The sequence below is a fragment of the Culicoides brevitarsis genome, chromosome 2 (genome assembly GCF_036172545.1).
Source record: "Culicoides brevitarsis isolate CSIRO-B50_1 chromosome 2, AGI_CSIRO_Cbre_v1, whole genome shotgun sequence".
NCBI lineage: Eukaryota > Metazoa > Arthropoda > Insecta > Diptera > Ceratopogonidae > Culicoides > Culicoides brevitarsis.
The window spans coordinates 38810769-38829062 of NC_087086.1; the positions used below are offsets into that span (position 1 = coordinate 38810769).

The 18294-nt window shown below is 26.1% G+C and overlaps 4 protein-coding genes across 5 annotated transcripts in view; 2 read left to right on the plus strand and 2 right to left on the minus strand.

The window, feature by feature from the left end:
• The window catches only part of LOC134829113 (mucin-5AC), a 35357-nt gene extending 24763 nt beyond the window's left edge, over positions 1 to 10594 (plus strand). The window contains exons 2-5 of the mRNA XM_063842110.1: positions 6148 to 8328; positions 9280 to 9473; positions 9534 to 9897; positions 9963 to 10594. Coding sequence (XP_063698180.1) covers positions 6148 to 8328; positions 9280 to 9473; positions 9534 to 9897; positions 9963 to 10279 — 3056 coding nt within the window. The 3' untranslated portion in view covers positions 10280 to 10594. The remainder of the gene's footprint in view (positions 1 to 6147; positions 8329 to 9279; positions 9474 to 9533; positions 9898 to 9962) is intronic.
• Positions 10595 to 11554: 960 nt separating this feature from the next.
• LOC134831459 (uncharacterized) lies at positions 11555 to 12916 on the minus strand. The gene is made up of 3 exons (XM_063845189.1): positions 12889 to 12916; positions 12707 to 12822; positions 11555 to 12646 (listed from the first exon to the last, which is right to left on the minus strand). Coding segments are annotated over exons 1-3 (1134 nt in total). The 5' UTR covers positions 12891 to 12916; the 3' UTR covers positions 11555 to 11630.
• Positions 12917 to 14602: 1686 nt separating this feature from the next.
• On the plus strand, positions 14603 to 16144 carry LOC134831727 (uncharacterized). The gene is made up of 3 exons (XM_063845534.1): positions 14603 to 14719; positions 14784 to 14917; positions 14977 to 16144. Exons 1-3 carry the CDS (start codon positions 14691 to 14693, stop codon positions 16056 to 16058), a joined length of 1245 nt encoding a protein of 414 aa, XP_063701604.1. The 5' UTR covers positions 14603 to 14690; the 3' UTR covers positions 16059 to 16144.
• A 1469-nt stretch (positions 16145 to 17613) lies between these two features.
• The window catches only part of LOC134832405 (triple functional domain protein), a 40827-nt gene continuing 40146 nt past the window's right edge, over positions 17614 to 18294 (minus strand). For both annotated transcript variants that reach the window (XM_063846416.1, XM_063846419.1), the window contains exon 18: positions 17614 to 18272. In XM_063846416.1, coding sequence (XP_063702486.1) covers positions 18045 to 18272 — 228 coding nt within the window. In that variant the 3' untranslated portion in view covers positions 17614 to 18044. The remainder of the gene's footprint in view (positions 18273 to 18294) is intronic.

Genomic DNA, 18294 nt, shown 5'->3' on the forward strand with positions numbered 1-18294 from the left:
ATTAAAAATAATTTATTTAAATTTAAATATTTATTTTTTACGAAATAAAAAATTATATTTCATCAAAAATATAAAAAAAATGTCATTTTAAATTTTTTGATAAAATCTAAATTTTTTAAAATAATTTTTTTTTAATTTAATTTAAATATTTTTTTACAAAATAAAAAATTAAATTTCATCAAAAATATTAAAAATTAATTTTTTTAAATTTTTTGATAAAATCTAATTTTTTTTAAAATTAAAAATAATTTTTTGGACTTACCTGCTAAAGGTGAAACTCTAAAAATTCCTTTAAAAAACTCATTTTTCAAAACTTATTGACAGTTATTACTTCCTTACAAGCTGCAATTATCCTACAATTTCTGTAAATTCTGCTAATTGAACAAAAAAACCTCTGTGGGTTGTTTTTCATTTCAACCAAGATTAATCTTTAAATCTCGATGAAATCATGCACTTCACTCAGACCCTGTAAAAAATTGTTGTTGTTAACACACTTAACAATACTATGAATAATTATTCTGGATATTATTATAATTTACAAAAAACACCTTGCCTTACCATGTGCTTCAGCTCAGCTCTTTGCACGAGTCCCTAACATGTGCGAAAAAAACCATTAATAACAATATTTTTCCTGCAAGAGAAAAAAATCGATTAAAATCAATAAAAATAACAATTATCGAGCGCATGGAAGGCAAATTACGTCAATTAAATCATGATTATTCTTCAACAAAAGCGCAATTTCAATTCATGAAAAAAAAATAATTTTTAATCAATAATCGAATCAACTGTTCTTTGCGTTGTTGATGTTTTATTGTTATTGGTTGGCGGAATATTTATTTAAATTTTATTTTTATTTATTAATATTTTTTTTCATCTCTGCTGCAATAATAATAATAGCAACAACAACGCATCAGATCAAAATAAAAAAAAAATAAGAATAACATGAAAGAACGTTTTTCCTACATACGTCTTGCGAATGATATTTATTGAAAAAAAAAATAAGCAAAGTGATTATATAAAAGATTTTTTTCTCGACAAGACTCGCAGCAATTGAATGATGATGATGCCATAATAAATTATGCATTGTATTAACACTTTTTTTTCTACACAAAGCAAATTTTTAAACAATTAGCCTTCATGTTGTGTTACAAGTACGCACAAGAGACACATGTGTGTCGGGTGTAAAAATTGCCGTGAAATTAACAACATAATCGTATTTTTAATAGTTTTAAAAAAATAAATAAAACGAAAAATTAAATAAAAAATTTTAATTAAAAATAAAATTTAAAATTATTTATTAAAATTAATTGAAAATTAATATTTTTAAATTAAAATTTTTTTAAATAAATTAATTTAATAAAATAAAAAAAAAATTTAATTAAAAATAAAATTTTAAATTATAAATAAAAAATAATTATAAAAAAAAATATTTTAAATTAAAAAATAATTTTTCAAAAAAAATTTTTTTTAAATAAAAAATAATTTAATAAAAAAAATATACGTGAAATAAATTAAGTTTTCATTTTTTAAATTTTTTATTAAATTATTTTTAATAATATATAATTAAAAATTTAATTAATATTTTAAAAATAATTAAATATTTTTTTTTAATATTTAAAATTAATTAATTTTTTAATTAAAAAAAAGTTTTTTTTATAAAATTTTTTTACTAAAATAATTTTATAAAAAAAAAATTAAAAAATTTATTATTAAATTAATAATGATTTAAAATAAAATTTTATAATATTCAATTTATTAATTTTTTATTATTTTTAATTGAAATTAATTATTTTTTTTAATTTAATTAAATAATTTTTTTTTAATTAATTAAATTATTTATTTTAATTTTTTTTTAAATATTTTGATTTTTTATTAATAGACGAACAAAAATTGATTAAATAGCAACTTTAAAAAATTTTACCTGAAATGCGTTACAAATTAATGAATGGCGGCGCATCTTCCTCATCATGATCATCAACATCTACGTCGCATCACAAAACATCGCAAGACGTAAATCTTTATGTAAATTTAGTTCTTTTTACTGTAAAATTGTTCACTGGAATGCCAAGTCCGTATCCACACATACCTGAATGTTAATTATTATTTACAAGTAAACACATAAAAACCAGAAATTCCGCAAAAAAGTGTTAAACTTGAAATGTTGGAAATTTTAAAACTTCGCCGAAATTCTCTGGAAACATAAAGTCGACAAGTTTTAAAGGCAAACAATTCGTTCAAGGCGCCACACAATTTTTTTTTGTTTTGTATAATTTGTGTGTCAAGATTGTGTCACCATGCTTGTCACTTTTCATTCACTCACTCTCCTCGTTGCAGTCGTTATTTGTTATTAATTTCTATTTTTTTATGATATGTTTGACTATTACTTGTACCTATTTCGCAGTAAATTATATTGTTTTAACAGCTGTCGTCGTTTGAAACATCTGCAACACGAAGTTTCGTTGACGCAAAATACGTGTGTGTGACAAACAAGTGTCGGCCCACATTAAAGTTTCAGAATGAAATGAGATGAAAAGTTTTGGATTATTGATTTTAATGAGAGATCAAAGTATAATTTCTGGATTTATTTAATAAAAAAAAATATTTATTTGAAAATTTTTATTTAAATTAATTTAATTTTTGAAAGTTTTAAAATTTTTAAAATATTTCACATTTTTATTTTTTTTATGATAATTACTTTATTATTATTATTATTTTTTTTTTTTGTAAATGATGAAAAGTTGGTTTAATATTTCATCATTAATATAAAATATAAATATTTTTTAAAATAAAAAAAAATATTATTAATTTTTGACATTTTATACAAATATTAGACAAATTATTTTTTTTAAATTTATTATTAAAATTTTAAATTAAATATAAATTTTATTTTTTTTTTTTATTTAATTTTTTTTTATTTAAAATTTTTATTTTTATTAATTTTTTATTTAATTATGAATTAAAATCATTTTAAAATTTTATTTTAATTGTTTTTTTTAATAATTATTTTATTTTAATAAATAAATTAAATTTTCAATTAAACTTATTATTTTTAATTTAAATTGATTTTTTATTTTATTTTACTTTTTATTCTATTTTATTTTTTATTTTATTAATTTTTTTTCTAAATTTTAATTATTTTATTTTTAATTTTATTAAGAATATTTTTTTTTTAATTTAAATTAATTTTTAATTTAAACAAAAATAAATTAAAATTTTTTTTAATAATAACTTTTTAATAAATTTTTTTTAATATTTAAAATATTTTAATTTTTTATTTATTTTTTTTAATTTATTTTTTTTTTAATTTTAATTTTTTTTTTTAAATTTTATTTTAATCATTTTAAATTTTATTCAAAAAAATTTCTTTTTTATTTAAAATTTTTTCTTATATTAAAAAAAAAATCGTCAACTCCAAATTCAACCAAAAATCATTAAAAATAATTATTTTTCTCCAAAAATGGAGCTTCCTGGTTCATTATTACATACCTCAAAAAAATCCATTACATATCCATAAAATACGCAAAAGTCAAACAATATTCCAGTTCGTCGCTTTTAACGCGTCAAATCCAATCAATTCAACGCTTTTAATGAGTTCCACGCGTACATTGTTGCCTCTTTTTTACAGATTTTTTTTTCTGTCGATGTCAGATACCTTCGACCTTATCTGACATTAACATTGTATTGAAATATATTTAATTCTTGCTTATCATTCATCGGACTCACATACTCACACGTCAATGAAACGTCGCTCATCAAAATCTAATTAATCAACAATGTAATAAAAAATAATGAAAAAAAAAAATTCCCAAAGTTAATTAAAAGTCATCTTTTCAAATTTTATGAATATTTGTATTTGCTTTAAAAATTGGCGGGAACACGTGTATTCTGAAGAATTCAAGATTTAAAAAAAATTAAAATCGTGGTAATAAAAAAAATCGACACACAAGCTACGGTCAATTAGTTAGAGAGCTGCGTAATGGTTGATTGATCATCATCGTTTTTTGTGTATTTTTCAATTATTCAACATTTTTTTTAAATAATTTTTTTTTATTATTAATTTTAAAGCGCAATTCCATTCGAAAAGACTTTTTAAAAGCATTTTGCTTTCTAATAACTTTTGCAGCAAATAAACATCTCTCAAAAAGTTGCATAATAAAAGTTAAAAGCAAAACCAATAAATGTACGAATAATTGAGAAGGCTCCAATATGTGTCACGATAGACAAACAAAACGTCGATTATTTATTTTTTTTGCAGAAGAATTTCATACCCATTAGTGTCAGTAAAAAGAAAGGGAGCGCCAATAATTTATCTCCTCACTTTATTAATATTAATCGACATCGACACACAAAACGATCATAATTCATATTTTTTGTTTTTTTTTCTCTTTTTAATTTTACACACAAATAAACGTTTGTAAAGCCCTCCGTTCAATTGAACGTTGCCTATTGTTACTTACATGGCTTTCTTCGTGAGTGGATTAGTAATGCATTGTGTCGTACTTATGCGAGAAACAAAACGAAAAATATTGAAATGTAAAACAATGAAATAATTCAAAGCTCAGTAAGGGAGATGATGTAATATTATTAGCTGCTGATCTTTCTCTTGTTTTGAAGAGAGTACAGGGCGTTGTTTGAATTTTATTGTAAAATTTTAAAAATATTTTTTTTAATTTAATTAAAAAATTTTAATTTTATTTTTAAAAATTTTAAATTTAAATTAAATGAAAAAAATTAATTAAAAAAAAATTAAAAATAATTTAAATAAATTTAAAAAAATTTTAAAAAATAAATTAATTAATTTTTAAAAAAAAGCGAAAAAAAAAATTTTTTTTTAACAAAAAGTTACAAAAAAAAAATTGTCAGAATTTGTAATATCCTTCTTTAGGCCAAAATAATAATCTAAAAATTTTTTGATTTTATTTTTAAAAAATTTTAAGAAATTTTGAGAAAAATATCCAATTAAAAAAAATAAAAAAAATTAAATAAAAAAAAAATAAATAAAATTAAAAAATACCTCAAGAAAATTTCTGAATATTGCACTTTTTGCTCAATAATTTCTTAAAAATAAGATACAAAAATTTCGTTAAAATAAGTTAAAGTTATTTTTTTTAGTCGATTAACATTTAGAATGAAAATTAATCAAAAATAAATACTTTTTTTATAAGTTAAATTTTTTTTTAAATATAAATTTCATAGAAAAGCAAAAATTTTCTTATATTTTTCGACATTAATAATTTTTTTTAAATTAATTGTAAATTATTCAAAATATTTGTACAAAAATTTGATTTTTTTTAAATTTTTATAGAAGAATTGTAATTTTTGATTTTTAATATTCAGAAGGTCTTCGAAATCAAAAACATATTAAATTTTTGTAATTTTTTTATATTTTCATATTAATCATTATTAATTTTTACTTCTTAATTATTTGTAAAAATTTGAAAAAAAATATTTTTTTATAAACTTATTTAAAACTCCGATCATCTTAAAATAATTTGTTTACAAAATTTTTTTTTACAGAAAAAATTATTTTAATCTCAATTTTTTGCAGTATTTTTAATGAAATAATAAATTTTCAGTAAATAATATAAAAAATTATTTTTAATCATTTTTAAACACATATGTTTGTATTTTTATAATTTTCGAAACTTGAAAATGTTGGAAAATTATTTTTGAAATTAAATATTTTTTTTAAAATTAATTTTAATTTTTTTATTATTTTTAAATTAATAAAACTTTTAATTTTAAAAAAATTAATTTAAAAAAAATATTTAAAAAAAATTTTTTTTAATATGAAAAAATTATTAATTTAAAATAATATTTTTTTTATGATAAAATAAAAGTCAATTCAAATTAAAATTTAAACAAAATTAAAAATTAACAAAATTTTAATTTTAAATTAATTTTTGATTTTTTAATTACAATTTTTATTTATTATTCTAAAATAAATATGAGAAAAAAAACTTTAAACAACTTTCACGTTGAACGCTCTGTACCATTTATCATCATCAATAAAAAGGGGTATGAAATATTTCTTCCAAACCAATCCATCTACGGAAGTGTTATTTATGATTTATTAATATAACGTTAATTTTCTCACAAAACCATTACTTAACTAACTCCTTTCTTTTCTTTTCTTTCTCATTCCAGATGCCCCGTCAACAACAACCCTACCTTCTGTCGTGCCCTCATCGACAACCGTTCGTCGTGTCAGTAGCAGTCGACAGCGCGACAATAAACTCATGAACGTGCTTCAAGCGCGTCGCAGCGTCTTAAATCGCGATCGTTGGTCTTCCAACGGAAAATCCAACGCAACAACTTCCGCTTCGAACGATCCCCTGGATGGATCTTCGCCGCATCAAAATTCGCGAAGAAACTTAGGATTAAGAGATAGTTTAGCAGTTAAGGGAATAAGTGTGAGAAATAGTTCCAGTATTACAAATAATTCAATTGTCGAACCTTCGGATTCGGAATACTTGCAAATGGACGAAAGTATCCATCAGGCATACAACGTGAGTCCCGAAGCGTCATCATCTAGCATAACCAAAGAGCCACGAACATACGTGACACTCAATCGTACAAAAACACGCGGCAAAAGTCCAACCCTGACAACAAAAATCGAATTTACGACAATCAAAGCGACGCGTTTGTATTACGATTCGCGCCAAAAACCAAATCGCGGGAAAACGCGATTTATGATGCAAAAGTCGCCGTACGATAGTGAATTGCTGCAATTTGCTATTTACGGACAGAAATCGGATGTGACGCCAAAAAGTCAACAAATTTCAACGCAAGGGAGAAAAATCAACAGAAAACGCGGGAATGCGGTGACTTCGTCCCCAATCTTATCCGGGGATGGCGAGAACAAAATAGGGGGCGATGAAAAATTAGAAATTTTAGATGTTTCTGTGCCTCCAAGAGCTTCTTCCACAGAAAAAGCTCGGTTATGGCAAACGCGATTCAATCAAGTGACCCGAAATGTAGTTGCTTATAACAATGTTTTACGTCGCCATCCCTCATATTTGGAGCAAATGAAGGCAGATTCGTCTTATACGATCATTCATCCGACTACTTTGCGCCCGAAAGTTGCTTCCGCAAGTACAAATCCCTCCGCCTCATTGAATCCCGTGAATAATTTCATCGAAACTGAGACAAAAGAAGTCTTTTTGCGCAGTGCCAATGCCACGCAGCTCGAAAGTACGACAGAAACTCCCGAAGTAACGACCATAACCTCACAACGGGTGCCTGGATTGATCATTAACATCCCGGATGACGCGACGCCCGAAGGTTCAAACAGTTTTCCCATCGACGAAACTTCTCATAGTAACGCCCATGTCAATCCTGTAATTTTTTATACGACAATTCCGAGTGTTTCTTCAACTCAGGAGGCTTTGTTGACAAAAAGTACGCCGGAAATTGTCACCGCGATAAATGTTATTGAAGAAGAGCACGTGCAAGAAGCAAAAATCTCCGTTTTGAATGTTCCTCGAGCCGGCGGCAGGAGTTTAAATGATGAAATTAGCACTTCTGAGGCGCCATCGACGACAAGTACAAGCACGACTACAACTTCGACAACGCAAAAACCGTCGACGAAGCCGTCAACAAGTCGTCCCTTGACTTATCGCCCGAATCAGGAGTTTACGACGCGTTCGAGCGCGGTAACAACAACTGCGACAACTTCAACGACGACAACAACAACGACTCGAGCGCCATCTACAACGTCAACTACATCGACGACAACTACAACGACGACTGTCAAACCAACGTCAGAACGTCCCGAAATCCCGCCTTCGACAACAAAACGCAGCGTTTCGTCGTCAGTTAATCGTTTCAACTCCATTCCCGCGAATAATGACGTCACAATTGAGATTGACAAGATGAATCTCGCTACTTATGTGATGATTGCCATTGCAATGGTGCCAGTTTTGGCGATTATTTTGTACGCCATTCGTGTGATCATTCACAATCATGACAACAAGAACGGCTTGGATATGATCGATGGGCAGCCAATTAGTCCCGTGGTTAAGTTGGATTCCGATACGACGAGTAACAGCACGGATGAGAGCGTTTTGGGGCACGAGTCGATGATGTTCAACAGGAATAATTTAAGGTTCAAGAGTTTGCTGGGCGAAGGGAATTTCGGGCAAGTTTGGAAGGCGGAAGTTGATGACGATCGAGGGCATTTGCAAGGAACGACGAGAGTTGTTGCGGTAAAAACGGAGAGGAGAGACAATGGGCAGGGCGGATTGAAAGCTGAGGCGGAAATTATGAGGAAACTTGGATCGGCGCATCAAAATGTTGTAAAGTTGCTTGGAGCGTGTACTGAACAAGGTGAGTTTTTTTTTAATTTATAACTTATTAGGCTCTAATTTATCATTTTTAATCATTTTATAACTCAAAACTGCCAAAAAATTGAAACTGAAAAAAATTTTTTTCTTTGACACAGTTTTGTTTTGAAAACTAAATCAAGAGCAAAAAAACTATGTCAAAAACTGTGTCAAAGCAATTTTTGTCAAATCTTGCTCCAAATGGATAAAAATTTGTCAGAGGGCTCTAATTTATCATTTTTAATCATTTTATAACTCAAAACTGCCAAAAAATTGAAACTGAAAAAAAATTTTTTTTCTTTGACATAGTTTTGTTTTGAAAACTAAATCAAGAGCAAAAACTATGTCAAAAACTGTGTCAAAGCAATTTTTGTCTAATCTTGCTCCAAATGGATAAAAATTTGTCAGAGGGCTCTAATTTATCATTTTTAATCATTTTATAACTCAAAACTGCCAAAAAATTGAAACTGAAAAAAAATTTCCTTTGAATCAAAAAATTATTTTTTGAATGGATAAAAATTTTCAGAGGGATTCAAAAAAAAATTAATTTTAAAAATTTTAATTTTTTTTTAAACATAGTTTTTTTAAAAAAACTAAATGTCAAAAACTGTGTCAAAGCAATTTTTGTCAAATTTTTTTATATTTTTAAAACATAGTTTTGTTTTGAAAACTAAATCAAGAGCAAAAAAACTATGTCAAAAATGTCAAATGGATAAAAATTTGTTTAATTTTAAATCAAAAATTTTTTTCCTTTGACATGGTTATGTTTTGAAAAAAATTTTCGTATCAAGAATTCTGGATTTTTAGAAAAAAATTAAATTATTTTTAATTTTTCAAAAATAAGTTTCACAATTTTTTTACTTTTTGAAACGAAAACTGTCTTTAAAAATTTTTTTTTATCATAAATTTTCAAATTCTTAACAAATTTCAAAAAAAAATTCAACTTTTCTTTCAGAACCTCATCTCATCATCATGGAATACGCCATGCGAGGACGTCTCTTATCACTTCTTCGTGCAGCTCGAGGCGGAAGAAACAGTTTGCCTCAAACTCTTCCAACGAGACCTGCTGTTATGCCTTTGTCTCCGCGTCGTTTAACTGGATTTGCTTTGGATATCGCGAAAGGAATGGAATATATTGCGAGTAAAAAGGTAAAAAAAAATTTTTTTCTCAAAAAATATTTTTTTAATTTTTTTTTATTAAATTTTTAGATCGTTCATCGCGATTTAGCAGCCCGTAACATCCTCTTGGATCACAATGGCATCTGTAAAATTTGTGATTTCGGCATGTCGATCGATTTAGGAAAATCTGAAGAGTCTCATGCCATTCCGAAAATCCCGCGCGTTCATTCCGAGTCGCGATTCAAGTTTGATTTGGCAAATCGTGCCTTTAATGGCGCCGCTCGTCATTGGGATGCGTGGATTCATCATGGCGACACGCAAAAACAAGAGAAAAATAATCGACCTGCGTTGCCGATTCGATGGATGGCACCCGAAGCGCTGCAGTATCACATTTATTCGACGAAAACTGATGTTTTTGCGTTTGGAATTGTGCTTTGGGAGATTGCAACGTTAGGTAAATTGCCTAAAAAATAATTTTTTTTCAAAAATTTTTAATTTTTTTTAATAAAAATCTTTCAGGATCAACTCCTTACCCGAATCTCTCAGGCAGAGAAGTCATCCGAAACGTTCCAAATGGCACTCGACCCGAAATCCCGATGGATTGCCGTCAAGAATTGTACGATTTGATGAACCGCACATGGTCGAAGGACCCAAATCAGAGACTTTCGTTCACCGAAGCACGTCAAATTCTGCAAAGGACAGTGTGCCAATGGCAATGTGATGATAACGACACCGATACCTCCGAATACATGGATGTCAGTGGCTTCAGCGAGGATCTCGAACACGGCATGGTGTATTTCAATCGACGCGTTTCCGAGTTTGAATGCGAAATTTAAGCTTTTGTAAATATTTTTTGACTAAAATTATTTTTTCTCTCACACAAAAAAAGTATTGTTTCATAGTTTGTAAGCGAATTTCGTAGGATATCAAGTCTAGTCCCCGAATTTATTAATTTTTTATGTAAAAAATTGTAATTTTCTGTTCTATGTTGTATTATTTTATGAAATAATCGTTAGTTAGTTAGATAGAAAATTAATCGAATAAAACATACAGTTATGAATTCCTAAAAAAAAATAATTTTTGTAGTTTTTAAGGATTGTAAATTTTTTGAATTGTATTATTACGATGTTAAGGTTCGAATAAAAATTTAAATAAAAAAATTATTTTTGAGTTTTTTCAAGATTTTTTTAAATTAATGGTAAGAAAGTCAATTTTTTACTAAAATTTTATAAATAATAATTAAATTAAATAAATTTTAAAAATTAAAAAAAAAATTAATTTCTATTTTTTTTTCATCAATTTTGAAAATAAATGATAATTGAGTAAAATTTTAGCTTAAATTAAAAAAAAAATAATTTTTATCAGAAAAATAACGTATAAAAATATTTCACAATTTGATACTCCTCATTAAAAATTTCGATGAAAACGCTATGAAACGCAATATTTAAACATTTTTGTTTAAAAAATTCACTTTTGAATAATTTTTTTTATTTATTTTTTTTTTTTTTTAAATTTTTTATTTTATTTTATTTTTTTTTTTTTTAATTTTAATTTTTTTTTTATTTTTATTTTTATTTTTATTTTTATTTTTATTTTTATTTTTATTTTTATTTTTATTTTTATTTTTTTTATTTTTATTTTTATTTTTATTTTTATTTTTATTTTTATTTTTATTTTTATTTTTATTTTTATTTTTATTTTTATTTTTATTTTTATTTTTATTTTTATTTTTATTTTTATTTTTATTTTTATTTTTATTTTTATTTTTATTTTTATTTTTATTTTTATTTTTATTTTTATTTTTATTTTTATTTTTATTTTTATTTTTATTTTTATTTTTATTTTTATTTTTATTTTTATTTTTTTATTTATTTTTTTTATTTTTATTTTTATTTTTATTTTTTATTTTTATTTTTTTATTATTTTTGTTATTTTATTTTTTTTTATATTTTTAATTTTTGTTTATTTTTTTTTAATTTTATTTTTATTTATTTTTATTTTTAAAAAATTTATATTTTTTTTTACTGAGAAAAGAAAATGTCTTAAAAATAATTTTAAAAAAATAATTACTGAAAAATTCACAAAAGAAGCATACAAAAAATTAACGTTTATAAGAACTTTATTTACCTGAATACAAAATTATAATTTTTTCTCATTCAAAAATAACAAAAAAGACAAAAATTTCGATCAATATGAGAAAATTTCCTGAATTTCTCTCTCCAATTGTGCCAATTCGTTCATGTACTGCCCATATTTTCCCGTGACATAACCTTGAAAATGCTTTTTCACGAGTTGAACCCAATTCCGTGCGGTATTGAGGCACTTTTGAAAGTCTTCGTAACTCTCAATAACTTCAATTGGAAATTCTTTATCGAATTCCTCATCGATTTCATCATTTTCGACACTCATCAAGGTCACAACTTCGCCTGAAATTGGATTTTTCTGCCTAAAACCCGGATCTCTCTTGACATTTATCGAATATCGCAACACAGAAATCGCCCATTGAACGTAAAACGACGCCATCAAGTCCTTACAAGTTTGCATATCGAGGAAATTTCCACGATCGACGGGACTAATTCCATCGGGAGACGATTCCTTTTTGAGTTCCCGCATGAAAATTCGCATCAAATAGTTCAGTTGGGCGTAAAAGTGACACTCGATGATGGCTTTGACGTAATCTTGAATTGACAAAAGTACGTGACATGAGATTTTGTTACCAATTTGTCGCTGGATGCTCCGATCGATCAACAAAACCGCATATTCGACGCGCATTTTTGTGTTTCCAAACGCCCCGAAGCAGTCGAAAAGCTGTTTGACGACCAAATCTTCGATAATTTCAAGTTCTTGGGCGATTTCCTGATTGCTGATGGCCTTGAACTCGACAATTGCTGCTTCGGACATGTTGTTGAAGTTGATTGCTTGAATAAAATCCTGTCGCGAGAAATAACTGCAAGCCACAATGTGCAGAGATAACGAATAAACGCAAATTACGTCGCGATTCAAGCGATTTTCCTCGAGAGTCACGAAAGCAGCTTTAGCGAAACCGGGTTGGAAGCTTCCGTTGCGGAAATGATCGCCTTGCAGCATGAAAAGAGCAGCTTTTTTGACGATGTACTTTTTGTAACTCAACGGATTTCGAGAAAAAACTTCATTATCGAGCTTTCGTTCCAATTTGTTGCATTTTTTGTACCATTCGTTGATGGCTGAAAGGCAAAATTTTCGAGTTTTAATTGAAATTTTGTGAAAAAATAAAAAAATCTTACTAAAAACTTTTTTGGTTTCAGAAGTGTCGGCAAAAGTTTTTCGAAGAACGCCACAAATCAGGAATTTTCGAACGGTTTCTGAGTAATTTGAGTCCTGAGCGTTATTTGAAGAGGACCTGTCAATGAAATTTTTGGGTTAAAATGTAGAAAATTAATTAAAATGAAGATTTTTCGATATTTACATGATGAGGGAACTTTTTATCGCTGAAATTGAGCTGTTTGCAATTTAAGGACATTTCATAAATAAAAATGCGCTTTTGGAATTTACTTGTTGTCTGTCCTTTATTCGTCAGAATTTTAAATTAAAGTTTTGAATCTCAGTTTTTATTGAGATTTTTATTAAAAATTAAAAAAAATTAAAAAAATTAAAAATTAAAAAAATAAAAACACTCGAAAAATTAATTTTTTTATCAAAAATGTTCTCAATTAAATTTTTTCTTTATGTGAATAAAAGTCAGAAAATATTTTTTAAAATTTTTCATAATATTTGAGAAATTTTTATTAAAAAAAATAATTTTCTAATTTAAATTAAGTTTAACTAAAATTTTATTTTATTTTTAAATTAATTTTGATTCAATTTTAATTTAATTTAAAATTTATTTAATTAAAAAATATAAATTTAGCTTTCAAATTTTTACCGCATTTCGAAGAAAAAATGCGGTATTAAATTCGACTTGTCTGATTGTGTGTGTGTGTCAGTAACAATATGAACAGAAATGAACTTTAGAATGAATATTTATTCAATTTTAGGCCAAAAAAAATCAGAGTTTGAACCTCCAAAATTTTTTTGTTTCAAATATCGACCCAATATGAACAGAAATGAACTTTAGAATGAATATTTATTCAATTTTAGGCTTAAAAGTGATCAAAAAATTTGTTTGAAATCCAAAAAAAATCAGATTTTAGGCTTTTGAACCTCCAAACTCTGATTTTTTTGTTACGTCAAATATCGACCCAATATGAACAGAAATGAACTTTAGAATGAATATTTATTCAATTTTAGGCTTAAAAGTGATCAAAAAATGACTTGCAAAAAAAATCAGAGTTTGAACCTCCAAACTCTGATTTTTTTGTTACGTCAAATATCGACCCAATATGAACAGAAATGAACTTTAGAATGAATATTTATTCAATTTTAGGCTTAAAAGTGATCAAAAAATGACTTGCAAAAAAAATCAGAGTTTGAACCTCCAAACTCTGATTTTTTTGTTACGTCAAATATCGACCCAATATGAACAGAAATGAACTTTAGAATGAATATTTATTCAATTTTAGGCTTAAAAGTGATCAAAAAATGACTTGCAAAAAAAATCAGAGTTTGAACCTCCAAACTCTGATTTTTTTGTTACGTCAAATATCGACCCAATATGAACAGAAATGAACTTTAGAATGAATATTTATTCAATTTTAGGCTTAAAAGTGATCAAAAAATGACTTGTAAAAAAAATCAGAGTTTGAACCTCCAAACTCTGATTTTTTTGTTACGTCAAATATCGACCCAATATGAACAGAAATGAACTTTAGAATTAGAATGAATATTTATTCAATTTTAGGCTTAAAAGTGATCAAAAAATGACTTCCAAAAAAAATCAGAGTTTGAACCTCCAAACTGCAAAAAAAATAGAGTTTGAACCTAAAATTTTTTTGTTCGGAAAATTGAAATGAGGAGTATGAAATTTAAAGTTTATGTTACGAAATCATAATAGACGACTACTTTTTCTATTTTTTTTTATAAAATTAAAAATCAATTGAAATTCTAAAAAAAAATCATAAAAAATTACAAAATGCGCTTACATGCCTCTAATTTATTAACGAAAATTCTTACGTTATCTCAAACAACGGTAAATTGCCGAATAGATGAACAAAGACGCCATTTTGGTTTCATTTGTGGTTTAACTTTACAAGAGAAAGGACGCTACTTAAAACAGAAAAGTTTGATTTTCAATTTTAAAGTTAAATTTTAAGAAAAATCTATTTTGTGATCATGGAGGAAGACATAAAATCTGTCTCGCAGTGAGTATTTGTTGAAAATTTAAACAAAAAAGTTGAAAATTAAAAAAAAAAATCATTTTAACAGATTGATTCTTCGACACTATACCGATCAAAAAAGCACCCAAGAAAGCCTTTTTGGCAAAAATGCGAGAGTTACACCGATGCAAGAAGCATTCGCCGTTCTTTTCCGTTATCTTAAGATGGAAAAAAAATCGAAGAGTGAGTAAAAAAAAAAAATTTTTATTTAAAATTTTTCTCATAATTTTTTTTTATTACAGATTTAATTGTTTCACTTGCCGAAAAGTTGGAAGAAGAGATCGAAAAAGAGAAACCAGCTGAAAATTCGCCCGATTTCAACAAATATCTCACACGCAAAGCTTTTTGCCTTACAGTTCGCAGCAACAAAGTCGGCGAAAACGACAATGTCGAAATCGATTTTGAGCTTTTGGAGCTTGCGCTCACTTTGCTTGAGCCAATTCGTCTTTCGTCGGAAGCTGTTGGCGTTTATACGCAAACTTTGAACCGTTTGGCACTTGGTTTCATGGAAAAAGGCAAATACGAAGAAGCAATTAAATTATTCAAGCAAACAATCGCGACTTTTGAGGAATTCAAAGCAGCTGGCTTCGATCCTACCGAAGATGTCATGAGTGTTCGTGAAATTTTTGGCGCCAAAAAGGAACGAAGTATGTTTTATTCGATGATCATGACTTTTAGCAATGCGAATTTTCACATCTACGACTGTTTCGGGCGCTTAAAAGACACAAAAATGCAACTCAAGTTCGCCGTTCCGAGAATTTTGAGTGAATTTAAGCAACGAGAAGCAGCGATGTTCGAAGCCAACAAAATGATGACTTCCGTTTTGGGCAGTGGTACCGGTTTGAATTTGTATTGCATTTGTATTCCAGCTATTGCGCCAATTCTCAAATTTTTGATCGATAACCGTCGTTTTGCGCAAATTGACTTTCTTTTGGCGGCTTTGATGGCGAAATTAAAGCGCCAGACAGTCAACACCGATCATTCGGAACAAATTTTATCGTGCTTGTTTGCTTTGTGGGGCATGAAAATTGTCAAATATTCGATCGAGGCTCGCGATGACCCGAAATTCGTTGAAAATAATCCGATTTGTGATGATGTTGAAGTTATTGAGGAATGGAAGGACGTCGCAGGGAACGATTATGAGAAGCAATTTCCGACAAGCGTTATTGAGGAAATGGAAGAATTATCGAATGTTTTCGAGAAAGCCAAATTTTGGGCAATTCAGGCAAGTGAAATATCGAATCCGAGTCCCTTCGACAAAACTTGCCTTGAGGAGTTGAATACTTTGGCGCATGACATCGCAAAGAAAATGGTGAAAAATTAAGATATAAAATATTTTTTTATATTGAATTTTTTATATTTTAGGACGTTTTAAAAATAACTAAACGTCACAAATTGAAACTGAAGTACTGAAACAATAAAATTTTTTTTGAAAAGATTTTTTTTAAATTCCTTCTTTTATTTTTTTTAAATTCCTTCTTTTATTTTTTTTTTTATTTTATTTTTTTTTTTTTGATTTCTGATTTTAAAGGATTTAATTTTAGAAACACTTACCTTTAAAATTTTTCTCTTAAAAAAATGTAAATATTTAATTAAAATGAGAAAAAAAATTAAAAATCGTCATTTTGAGAAAAAAAAATAATATCACGTAATTTTTTTTAATTAAAAAATATCATTTTGTGAAATAAGGAATTCAACTAAAATATTAAAGAAAAAAAATTCTGAATTATTTTTAAAAATTAAAAAAATCAAACAATTGTAAATTTTCAACTTTAACAAATAAATGGAGAAATTTTAAAAATAAAATAAAATAAAATAAATGATATAATAAACAATTAAATAAAAAAAGTAAATAATTAAAAATTATTTAATTAAATAAATAATTAATTTAATTAATATTTTAAAATAAAAAATTGAATTATTTAATTCATCCCGTCATCATTTTCTGAAAAATTTTATTAAAGAAAAAATTTAAAGAAAAATTTTTTTTTAAAATAGAACTTTTAATATAAAAATTAAAAAAAATATGTACTAAAAAATTGTGAAAATCAACGAATTATTAAAATATTAAAAAATTATTAAAATATAATTTATTAAAAAAAATTATTAAAAATATTTAAAAAAAAATATTAAAAACAAATATTTAAATGAATCGAAGGATTAAAAAATAAAAAAAATGAATTAAAAAAATGATATGCAATTAAAAAAATAAAAACATTTCATATATTTTGTGAAAATAAAAATTAAAGAAAATTATTAAAACAGAATTTAAATGAAAAGAATTATAAAAATATTATTTAATTTAATTTTTTTTTTATAAAAATATTAACCAATTTCAAAAAAAAATCGGGGGACTTTTAAGAATAAAAAAAATAATATATAGGTATATTTTTAAAACTTTTGCTGGAATTAAAAAAATTAAATAAAAAACATTTTTTTAATATTTTTACAAGTAGACATATTTTTATTTGATTTTTTCTCACTTTTTTCTTCATTTTTCATGTTTTTTTTTTATTTAAATATAATAATCAGCTTTAACTAAACGATTGTTGATGCAGAATTTGTTCATTGAAGGATGAGTTAAATTTCTCGAGAAAAGTAGTTTTTCATCATAAATAAATAATTTTCAAAAAATTAAATTTATTTCCTGTTTTTTTTCACTTTCTTTGCTTGTCTATTTGTTCATAAATTCAGTTTTTAATTTTTTTATACATTTATTTTTTTTAATTTTTTATGTTTTTTTTTTATTTTTAGACGGTAGCTTTTTTTGATGATTTTTATAGCAGAATATTTGTTTTTTTTTTCTTTAACTATCAATTATTTAGTGTGTTTTAAACTAATATTTTTTTCATTAAATATAATAGGAGTTATAATTATAATAATAGTTTTTTTTTAATAATAGCATTACTTTATAATATTTTTAATTAATTATAATGAGTAAGAGGTTGCTTTTGAATTTTATTACAATTTTAAACTTTTTCTTATCAAATTCATGTTGTTTCCGTTTAAAGTGCGTTCGACACTTTTTGACTCGACTAAATTGTAAATTTTTAATAATAATATAATAATAAGCTTGTGTGTGATGCAGGATTAAAAGGATGATAGGTACTTGTTATTATACTAATTTTTTTCTTGTTTATACATAAATCACGTTCAAATATGTGTTGTTCCTTATCTGTTAATAATAATTTGGTTCCAAACTCGTCATTCTCGTAAATATTTTTTGTCAGAAAACGTAAAATTATTGCGCGAGACATGCTCTCGTGTCTCAGTTTTGTTGATGGGATTCGAAGGATGGTGCGGCAGCGGATCAATGTTTGTTCTGCTGATACAACAGCGGGTTCTGTATTCGCTTCAGGAAGTCATTTTGCGTCTGCAGCAGACTCCGGATGCTGTCGACCCACTCTTTGTGTTGCTCGTACGTCGTTGGCATGCAGGCAAAACTGAGTCCCTGTCGATTTGGATCGGTTGAGCAAACGGTAAATTTGTAGACACCCGTTGACGGTGATGAGCTATCTTCCAGTGACATTTTGTTCAGCTAAAAAAAAATATTTTTTTAA

What these genes read in the sequence shown, in the direction of transcription:
- LOC134831727 (XM_063845534.1), top strand. Translation starts at nt 14,691, where the DNA reads ATGGAGGAAGACATAAAATCTGTCTCGCA. An exon ending in GACATAAAATCTGTCTCGCA is followed by an intron (nt 14,720 to 14,783) that starts GTGAGTATTTGT and finishes TCATTTTAACAG; the next exon opens with ATTGATTCTTCGACACTATA. An exon ending in GATGGAAAAAAAATCGAAGA is followed by an intron (nt 14,918 to 14,976) that starts GTGAGTAAAAAA and finishes TTTTTATTACAG; the next exon opens with ATTTAATTGTTTCACTTGCC.
- LOC134831459 (XM_063845189.1), bottom strand. An exon ending in TGAAACCAAAAAAGTTTTTA is followed by an intron (nt 12,647 to 12,706) that starts GTAAGATTTTTT and finishes TTTGCCTTTCAG; the next exon opens with CCATCAACGAATGGTACAAA.